Here is a 10486-nt window from a genome sequence, read left to right on the forward strand (position 1 = left end):
GTTTTTATCACTTCTTAAAAAGAGACTGGAAATGAAACTATTTAAATATTTGTTTAGTATTCAAACTTTAATCTTTGACCACTCTTCTTTTCTTCCTCTTGTTAACAATTTCGGTGCTTGCTAAGAGAAAGCAAAAATAATTGTTGCTCCATTTTCAATGGTTTCTTTTTAAGTTATTTTAGTGGTCTGATTGTTTTTTTTTTGCCAATAAGTTAATTGTACAATAAATATGTTTGTACCATTGGGACCATGTTTGTTGATTCTTCTATTTAAATAAGTTGCTTTGGTTAATTTTCCATACCTGCTTATTCTGAGCTGGATCACACCTTACATCTAGATAGACGACTTTATTCATGTGGAGTTGATTGAGCTTCTGCAGCAACAACATCAGCTTGTTGGGTTTTATATCACTATAATATCACTCCAGTTGGAAGGTATTTACCTCCCAGTCAGCTGTTATGAGATGCCTGCCTAAATTGAAAATAAATAAAAGTACAAACAAAAATGAATATAAAAAGTGTGAAAATTAAATAAAAATAAATATAAGTTGAAATAAATAAATGCATGTAAAAATGAATACATCAATAAATACATTTTAAAATAAAAGTAAAAACAAAAATTAATATAAAAATGCGAAAATTAAATACAAATCAACACAAGTTGAAATACAAAAACATCAATAAATAAAATACATCAATAAATAAATGTAAAATTGAATACCGGTACATAATTATAAATGCATCAATAAATAATGTAAAACTGAAATTAGAAAATTAAATGAAAGTGGAAATAAGTGAAAAAATTAATACATAAAATTAATTTGATATCAATAAATTATGGAAGCCCATTCCCGCCAGTAAAGGAGAGAAAGAAAGAAAAAAACACATCCCACCAGTAAAAAAAAAAAAAAAGAAGCTAGATAAAGTAAAATAATAATAATAAAAATATTAAGTCATAATTATGACTTTGATTTTTTTTATTTTATTTTAATTTTACTTTTTGCAGTTTGTTTTTTTTTTTCCTGGCAGGAATGGGTTTCCATAATAAATGAATAAAATTGCTGCAGACACTTATAGCCAGATATGCCGCTAAAATATAATACAAATGAGGGGGCGGTCCTAAGTGTGTCCTGGGTTGAACTGTTATCCTATTGGTTGATTGACATGTGAGTGCAGAGATCGATTAGTCATTCCTGCCCGCAGCCTCGGGTAGAGGAAGAGAAACTAAAGTTTATCAGGACAGAAAAAAGGCATTTTAAACTGCATTTTTAAAAAGTTTTCTTATCAATTTTATTTTTATGTTTCCATAGTACTGGCTCCTCCTACTGTGCCACGCCCGTTCTTCCTCTCCTCGAGGAACAGGAAGTGTTTTTTTCTTGGAAATCCCTGTTTAATACAGCAGAAGACATAACTTGAGGATCACATTTCTTGTTCTGAGAATCAAACATTGATTTGAGTTGTTTTTCTGTGGAACAAACTGAAACTACAACGACTGTGAGACTGCAAATAAAGAACGTGAAGCAAAACGAGTATATAAGGTGAGCAGTGGATCTTGTCTGTACTTGTTCAAACTAATTTGATGTGCCTGCAGCTGTGCTTTCACACACTTTAACATTAGGTATGTTGCTCGGCAAAGTGAAAATAACTTGTAAGTAACTTCTATATATGTTCATGTCCATCCTTATATATTCATTATCATTGTAACCCAGAAAAATATGTTAATGCATTGATAAAGTTTTCAAAGTTCAAAAATAATAAATAAGTTAAATATCTTATACAAATATGGGTGGAAAAAAAATTATGTTTTAAGTACCCAAGTATACGTTAAAACATGTAAAGTATAAGATGCTTTTAGTGTATTTTATTTTTGTTTTATTGAGAAAAGCTCAAAGGAAGTGCTGTGTATACAACCGCTGTCATTTTTTCTATTAGATTTCAAATTCTGCGAGTGAAAACCGGAAATGATATGCGCTAGCTTGACTGCAAGTGACGCAGTGCAAAAGTTGTGATTTGCGCCGGCGTTTGAAGGAATAAATGAGTTTCTTGACCGTTTACTTAATGGTCGGTGATGAACACTCGTTTAATGCTTCTTGGAGGATTACCTCTGGACATTTTCAGCTCGAGGTTTTGTCCTGCAGTGAGGTATTTGTGACCATTTGAAGTGGTTTAGCTCACGGACGTTTAGCATTCAGTGGCTAAGTGCTGCACGCGAGGAGTGGTTTAGCTAACTTAGCTTGCGACGGGAACAACTTTTCATCATTCCGGCCTGGATGTGAAGATTGGTCATAACTCTGAAGTGCTAAGAGACTGGCTGAGGAGTGTCTTTGAATATATCTTTTCTCTCTCACGGGAGACTAGGCCTGGACCACCAGACGGTTGATGACGACGCCATCTTAGGACAGCGTTTGCCTTCTCATCTAGAATAAAGAATTCTTTTTTCATCCTCCAGTGGGGAAATTTACTGACATTACGGCTCAATAAAAAGACAACAGAACCCAACACACAGGAAAAACGTGCATGCGAACTACGCACTGAGCTACTAAAACAGGTACATTTTTATTTGTTTTTGTTTTGCCTGCAACTACAAGGTTTTTTATTAGGGTGGGCGGGGGAAATCGATTCACATAAGAATCGCGATTCTAATCATCCACGATTCTGAATCAATTCATGAACTTAAAAAATTGATTTTTTTTTTTTTTTTTTTTTTTTTTTTGCAACATACAAGATAAAAAAAAAAAAAAAAAAAACAGGGACAAACAACAATGTGATAACTAACCTGACAGCATGCACCCAGAGAACAATGGGATGAAGAGGAAAAAATATATTAATAATGAAATAAGATAAAATAATAACAAAAAAATCTAAATTGAATCAGCCAAAAGCCCCAGCGCCCTAAGAGGCTGAGGAGCCCAACCCAGCAGACACGAGGGGGCCATGGTACCCCTTTTCTTATGCCCTATTTTTAATTCTTGTAGTCATTGAGAGTTGAGACTTACTTCTGGAAGAAAGAAGCAGCTGGCCTAAGATTTTAATTAGGCAAAACAATTTTATGCAAGTTATTTTCTTTACAGTAAGTATTTGTTTAGCTGAATAAATGTTTCCTAGTGTCTTAACTTAAGTTTGACTTTGTGTGATTACATCATTGGAATCAGTTTATTTAGAATTATCTTATACAAACTATTGTTTTTGATGCCGTCATTTGCCTTGACGCACTATGCATTGTCTCAATTTTTGAATCGAGAATTGGTTAAAACGAGAATTGATTTTGAATCGAATCGTGACCCTAAGAATCGAATCGTGAGACACCCAAAGATTCACATCCCTAGTTTTTGTTGCTAAATATGTGTGTTTGTGACAGTGATTTGATCATTCATTGTTTTATTTTTTCGCACCATCCATTAAGTCACATTCCATGTATTGTTTTAAACTGTACTTGGCAAATAAAAAACTATTCTGATTGTGATTCTAAGTAATCATTCAGTGCTTCTTTCATAGTAAGCACACAAAAAATATAATATATTTATCTGAGCCATATTGTTTTCAGTTTATTTTTTTGAATATCAGTAAATATTATTATTTAAAAAAAAAAAAAAACACATTTATTTTCAAATGTTATCAGTACATAACATGTCATACTTGTATGGTTATGTACATAATCATTTTCTAGTTACACTTATTATATAATTAGAACTTTATAGCTCTACTCTAATAGCTGTTAATATATGAATAATGGACAATAACAGTAGTTTTGTCATCTGTCACAGGACTGTATCCTCTCACAGCATAAGATGGAGAATCCTGCACCTCCTGGTTTGAATAACAACCAAGACGCTGCGGCCAATCAGAGCTCTGAAGAGGCTCGTCGACTCAGCATCCAGCGCTGCAACCAGTCCCTCGTCCACGCCTGTCAGTGTCACAACGAAAGCTGCTCTCTGCCGTCCTGTCAGAAGATGAAACGTGTGGTCCAGCACACGAAAGGATGCCAAAGAAAGACGAACGGCGACTGTCCGGTGTGCAAACGGCTGATCGCGTTGTGCTGCTACCACGCCAAGGACTGTCAGGAGAGGGTCTGTCTGGTACCTTTCTGTGTGAACATCAAGCAGAAGATTCGCGTGCAGCAACTGGAGCAGCGACTGCGACAAGCCTTGATGCGCAGACGGAGGCACCATCGTGCCAAACATGGGTAGATTTAAGAGTGATTGTGTGTGAGCCCACGGAGGAGAGATTTACAGGTAGCGACACACACACACACCATGTTTCCTCTGGAAGTGTGAGCCACACGTGTGATTTATAGATGAAGTTATTCTCAGTCTGCTTGCTAAGTTACATCTGTTTGTATATTAATTACTAACCTTGGATGATAAGCACCCCTGCATTAAGTAATGCTAAATAGTTTTATTTGTACGAATTTGTCTTTTATGAGATTTTACAATTTTAATTTTAAAACTGTCGTAATTGTAATTGATTTTTGGATCAATCAACTTTTGAATTGTAGTTAAAATATGTTTCATATCAAGCTTTCTCTTTATTTACGATTTAAAAAAATAAATAAATAAATAAATCGAGGGGTGTACTCGCTCAAAAAAGGCTCAGAAACCCACACCATAAACGTAAAATATCTTTTTACCCATTGAACCCTTGTGTTAAGAGTTCCTCCATCTGCGCAATTCATCGCATTCCATAAAATAACAGGAAACATGTAACATTTACGACTATTTCTCAATATAAGAGCTGAACAAGAACCAGTTGGAGTTCCTTGTCTAGTGCCCCTTAGAATCCCAAATAGACAAGGCTCAAAGACTGAAACGCATCCCTTAGAGCAGGGGTGTCGAACACATTTTAGTTCAGGGGCCAAATACGAAGCAGTTTGATCTCAAGAGGGCCACAGATTTTATGCGGGAAAACTAATAGTTTCAACAATATTGTGCCCTAGTTTTCACTTTTACGTATGCAAAATATGGAAGAAACTGACAATATTGAAGCAATAATGACAGCTATCAGCCCCAACACGGTCTTCACTTTAAATGTCCTACATTTGTAACCAGATTCTATTTAATTAAAGAAAATGTTATGTAATCTAAAGAAAAATAAAACATTTTGTAAGAATTTTGAGTTTTTCAACTGTTTAACATTAAAAATGACTGCCATCATGCGATATGATCACCAGGAAAACTGTGGTTTACATCACAATTCATGTTTTCTCTGTCATTTTCACTTTCTCCTGCAGGCCGAATTGGATCCCCCAAAGGGCCGGATTTGGTCCTTGGGTCCTGAGTTTGACACGTGTGCCTTTACTCTAGGTGAAGCGCACACACACATTTACATTATGTTAAACCTGATTGTCTTTGTCCCTGAGTTACCTGGGCAGCGTGTTCCTGGTGTGTCAATAGTATCCCTTTGTGTGTTAGTTGTGTTAACACAATAGTTTGTTACTCTTTGTAATAGAGTTATGTTAGAACTTAATAATTTGGTTGTGTTTTTGTCGGCTTTGAACTTTGTTCAAGTTTCTTGTTATGGAAAATAAAAACCTTATTTTTAAACTTTAAACCTGTTTTTTGTTCCTTCGCTGCTTGGATGACGTCCATGATCGTCCATGGTTTGGCCACAATGTTCAGTCTGAAAACACTAGAAATGTTTGGGGAAGACCCTTTGGTTGAGTTTTTGGGGGGAAACACACAAGAAATCACGATAAGAATGAAGTTCTTTGCACTTAAAAACCTTTATTTCTCTTCTGAAATATGTGGTTGCACATTTTATGTTATTTTTCTACATGTTTTGAAGAGCGAGTCATTTTTTCACCTTTTTCAATGAAATGCCCTGAAAATGTTTCATTCTGCAGAGGGTGTGCTACAGGACACGTTACTTAACCATTGATTTAAGATGCAAAAGGTTCTCCGATACTTTACATTTGATGTAAAACTTAAAGGGAATCATGCATTTGCCAAGAACGTACCAATCGTTTTTTTTTTACACGTTAAGGTATTGTGTGCGGCAGGAAAAAAACAAAGTGTCAGTCTTCTTTATGCATAGACATAAAACGTGATCACATCATTTGACACAAACTCCTGATAAAACATTTGTCATTGACATCAGATAAAATACTCCCAAATAAAAGCTCTTTTGACTTAAATACACATTTAAGCTAATGTGGAGAACTGGGGACAAAGAGAAAATGAAAAAAAAAAAAATCACGAAGGCTTTCCCCTTGGATTTTAGTTTTATTTCACTGTATAACAAAGAGGATAGTGAAACAACTCTGTTCATGTATTTCCTGTTTCTAGAGCATGGATATGTGCATTAATAGCTCATCACGTTTGTTAAAACTTTACACTTTGCTTTTATCTGCTTTACAAAGACGGATATTTTTTCAATTCATGATCATGACCACAACTGTGCGGCTCGTACAATCTCTTACACACTAAACTATCAGTGTATTTTAGAGACAATAAGTAGCAACAGTAAAACAAAAAAAACTAAGTCGTATTTATTTAGACACTTATTTATTACAGAAAACCCAAGACCAAGAATAGATATTTAATCTGAAAAGGCTTCATATTTTATTACCTGCAGTCTGTAATCTGCAAAATAGGATTTTCTTTTTGGGGATATTTTGTGTTCAGTCTTTCTTGGTGTTTTTCAAGAGAATTAACAGTTAGTGGAAAACTTGATATGAAACATATTTTAATATTTTTTAACTGCATAAATGTAAGCCAAAGAACTGTAACATGGTTCCCCTGTTTTTCATTTAATTCAATTGTATATGACTTTTTTTTTTTCTTTTTTTTTTTTTTAATTATAGAATTACAATTTTTATATTCCATTATGCTACTGGTGACTCCCGGTGTCACGTACTGAGTTCACCTCCGTACTGAGATTATAACCCCTAACCCAATCCAATAAACAAATAAAACACGTTTTCGTTCACTTTGAAAACAAAAATAAAAAAAAGATTTTTAAAAAAGTGCGCATGCGCATATACAAGCTCAGTACATGACACTGGTGTGGTGCCAAAAAGTGACCGGTTGAGTTGCTTTTATATGTACTTGTACTTTTTTAAGTACATTACTAAATCAGTCATTTTAGTTATACTAAATTACATTTTAAAAGAAGTAAAGTAAGAGCCTGATCATTTTTTTTAATTAAGCAGCGACTGCAGCAGGCCCTGATCCCCGACAGAGGCACCATCGTGCCAAACGTGGGTAGACTTCATCAGTCTCCTCCACAGGTCCTCCAACTGCACAGTTCATATTAGCAATCAAACATTGCAACACAAAACCACACATCCCATAATATAACAGGAAACTTGTAACATTTCCACTTATTTTGTGAATATGAAAACTGAACAAGAACCAGTTGGAGTTCTTTGTTGAGCACCCTTTGAGAACCCTGACTACAATGAGACTCTTCCCTAAAATGGTTATATGATAAGAGTTGGCAATACTTCTGTAATTGTTATTTTAAAAAAAGAACCTCATTGGATAACAGAAGATGTATGGTTCTGGTCTGTATTTGTTCTTTTTTAATTAAAAATATATATATTACAGTTTCCTGGGTCTCACGTCCCAGAACCAACTGACCATATTTCAGGTGAGTGAATGTCATGATGATTAACTCTCGTATGGGAATGAAGCAGCTCACCGAGAGGGAGAGTGCTGAATTAAATATAGTGAAAATGCCAAGGGTCCATACAAGTAGTCGCGGTAGGTTATTGAAATAGACCATCAAATATACAGTCTGACAATATTAAATATTAATTTGGAAATCTGATTTTGTTTTTTACTGACTACAATGCTCCATCGTAAATCAGAGGTAAAGCATAAAAGTGGAAAATCTTTGAATTTGTTTTTTCTGAAATAAGGCTATCAAAAGACCCTAAAAACTAGTGCAAATATGATGAGCATAGTTAAATTGGGGTGAATATGCAATAAGGCATGAAAAATTAGAAAAAAGTGACAAACACCCAAAATCAGAAGCATAAAAATGGAAAATCTTTGGAAATTTTTTTTTTTTGTTTTTGTTTTTGAGAAAGGCTATCACAAGACCCTAAAAACTAGTACAAATGTGATGAGCATACTTAAACTGGGGTGAATATGCAAAAAGACATGAAAAATTAGAAAACTTGGAAAATTAAAAAAAAAACAACAACTGAAAAACACCCAAAATCAGAGGTAAGGCTATAGTAGGGAATAAAAGTGGAAAATCTCAGAATTTTTTTTTTTCGAGATAAGGCTATACATAGACCCAAAAAACTAGTGCAAATATGATGAGCATACTTAAATTGGGGGTGAATATGCAATAAGTCATAAAAAATGAGAAAAGTGTCAAACACCCAAAATCAGAGGTAAGGCTATAGTAAGGCATAAAAACAGAAAATCTTTGAATTTTTTTTTTTTTTTTTTTTTTTTGAGAAAGGCTATCACAAGACCCTTAAAACTAGACAAATATGATGAGCATACTTCAACTGGGGTGAATATGCAAAAAGACATGAAAAATAAGAAAATTTGGAAAATGAAAAAAACAAAACTGTCAAACACCCAAAATCAGAGGTAAGGCTATAGTAAGGCATAAAAATGGAAAATCTTTGAATTTTTTTTCTGAGATAAGGCTATCCAAAGACCCAAAAAACTAGTACATATATGATGAGCATACTGAAATTGGGGGTGAATATGCAATAAGTCATGAAAAATGAGAAAAAAAAGTGACACCCAAAATCAGAGGTAAGGCTGTAGTAAGGCATAAAAACGTTTTTTTTTTTTTTTTTTTTGAGAAAGGCTTTCACAAGACCCTAAAAACGAGTACAAATATGATGGGCATACTTAAACTGGGGTGAATATGCACAAAGATATGAAAAATTAGAAAATTTGGAAAATGAAAAAAACAAATCTTCCAAACACCCAAAATCAGAGGTAAGGCTACAGTAAGGAATAAAAGTGGAAAATCTTGGAATTTTTTTTTCTGAGATAAGGCTAACCAAAGACTTAAAAACTAGTGCAAATATCATGAGCATACTAAAATTGGGGTGAATATGCAATAAGGCATGAAAAATTAGAAAATTTGGTTTATGAGAAAAAACTGTCAAACACCCAAAATCAGAGGTAAGGCTATAGTAAGGCATAAAAATGGAAAATCTTTGAATTTTTTTTTTTTTTTTTGGAGGAAGGCTATCACAAGACCCTAAAAACTAGTACAAATGTGATAAGCATACTTAAACTGGGGTGAATATGCAAAAAGACATGAAAAATTAGAAAACTTGGAAAATGAAAAAAAACAAAACTGACAAACACCCAAAATCAGAGGTAAAGCTATAGTAAGGCATAAAAATGGAAAATCTTTGAATTTTTTTTTCTGATATAAGGCTATCCAAAGACCCTAAAAACTACTGCAAATATGATGAGCATACTTTAACTGGGGTGAATATGCAATAAGGCATGAAAAATGAGAACAATTGGAAATTTAGAAAAAAAGTGTCAAACACCGAAAATCAGAGGTAAGGCTATAGTAAGGCATTAAAGTGGACAATCTTTGACTTTTTTTTTCTGAGATAAGGTTATCCAAAGACCCAAAAAACTAGTGAAAATATGATGAGCATACTGAAATTGGGATTGAATATGTAATAAGTCAAAGGTAAGGCTATAGTAAGGCATAAAAATGGAAAATCTTTGGTATTTTTATTTTTTTTTAAAAAAAGGCTATCACAAGACAATAAAAACTAGTACAAATATGATGAGCATACTTGAACTGGGGTGAATATGCAAAAAGATGTGCAAAATTAGAAAATTTGGAAAATGAAAAAAACCAAACTTCCAAACACCCAAAATCAGAGGTAAGGCTATAGTAAGGAATAAAAGTGGAAAATCTTGGAATTTTTTTTTCTGAGATAAGGCTAACTAAAAACTTAAAAACTAGTGCAAATATCATGAGCATACTGAAATTGGGGTGAATATGCAATAAGACATGAAAAATGAGAAAAATTGGTTTATGAGAAAAAACTGTCAAACACTCAAAATCAGAGGTAAGGCTATAGTAAGGCATTAAAGTGGACAATCTTTGACTTTTTTTTCTGAGATAAGGTTATCCAAAGACCCAAAAAACTAGTGAAAATATGATGAGCATACTGAAATTGGGATTGAATATGTAATAAGTCAAAGGTAAGGCTATAGTAAGGCATAAAAATGGAAAATCTTTGAATTTTTTTTGGAGAAAGGCTATCACAAGACCCTAAAAACTCGTACAAATATGATGAGCATACTTAAACTGGGGTGAATAAGCAAAAAGACATGAAAAATGAGAAAACTTGGAAAATGAAAAAAAAAAACAACAACTGAAAAACACCCAAAATCAGAGGTAAGGCTATAGTAGGGAATAAAAGTGGAAAATCTCAGAATTTTTTTTTTTTTCGAGATAAGGCTATACAGAGACCCTAAAAACTAGTGCAAATATGATGAGCATACTTAAATTGGGGGTGAATGTGCAATAAGTCATAAAAA

At 33.6% G+C, this 10486-nt stretch overlaps 1 protein-coding gene across 3 annotated transcripts; it reads left to right on the top strand.

The window, feature by feature from the left end:
• Window positions 1-1208: 1208 nt before the first annotated feature.
• Window positions 1209-5546, top strand: LOC114481551 (histone acetyltransferase p300-like). Of its 3 annotated transcripts, XR_003676251.1 has the most exons (3): window positions 1954-2547; window positions 3764-4231; window positions 5227-5546. XR_003676251.1 is itself a non-coding variant. In XM_028476481.1 (2 exons), the coding sequence occupies exon 2, from the start codon at window positions 3788-3790 to the stop codon at window positions 4184-4186; it is 399 nt and encodes a 132-aa protein (XP_028332282.1). In that variant the 5' UTR covers window positions 1209-1537; window positions 3764-3787; the 3' UTR covers window positions 4187-5105. The 3 variants fall into 3 exon arrangements, 2 of the variants coding, with proteins under 2 accessions (XP_028332282.1, XP_028332281.1); XM_028476481.1 differs by lacking the exons at window positions 1954-2547; window positions 5227-5546 and adding an exon at window positions 1209-1537 and having other exon boundaries at window positions 3764-5105; XM_028476480.1 differs by lacking the exon at window positions 5227-5546 and having other exon boundaries at window positions 3764-5105.
• The last annotated feature ends 4940 nt before the right edge of the window (window positions 5547-10486 follow it).

This window comes from Gouania willdenowi, chromosome 19, assembly GCF_900634775.1.
Source record: "Gouania willdenowi chromosome 19, fGouWil2.1, whole genome shotgun sequence".
NCBI classification, from domain to species: Eukaryota; Metazoa; Chordata; class Actinopteri; order Blenniiformes; family Gobiesocidae; genus Gouania; species Gouania willdenowi.

What these genes read in the sequence shown, in the direction of transcription:
- LOC114481551 (XM_028476481.1), top strand. Translation starts at nt 3,788, where the DNA reads ATGGAGAATCCTGCACCTCCTGGTTTGAATAACAACCAAGACGCTGCG.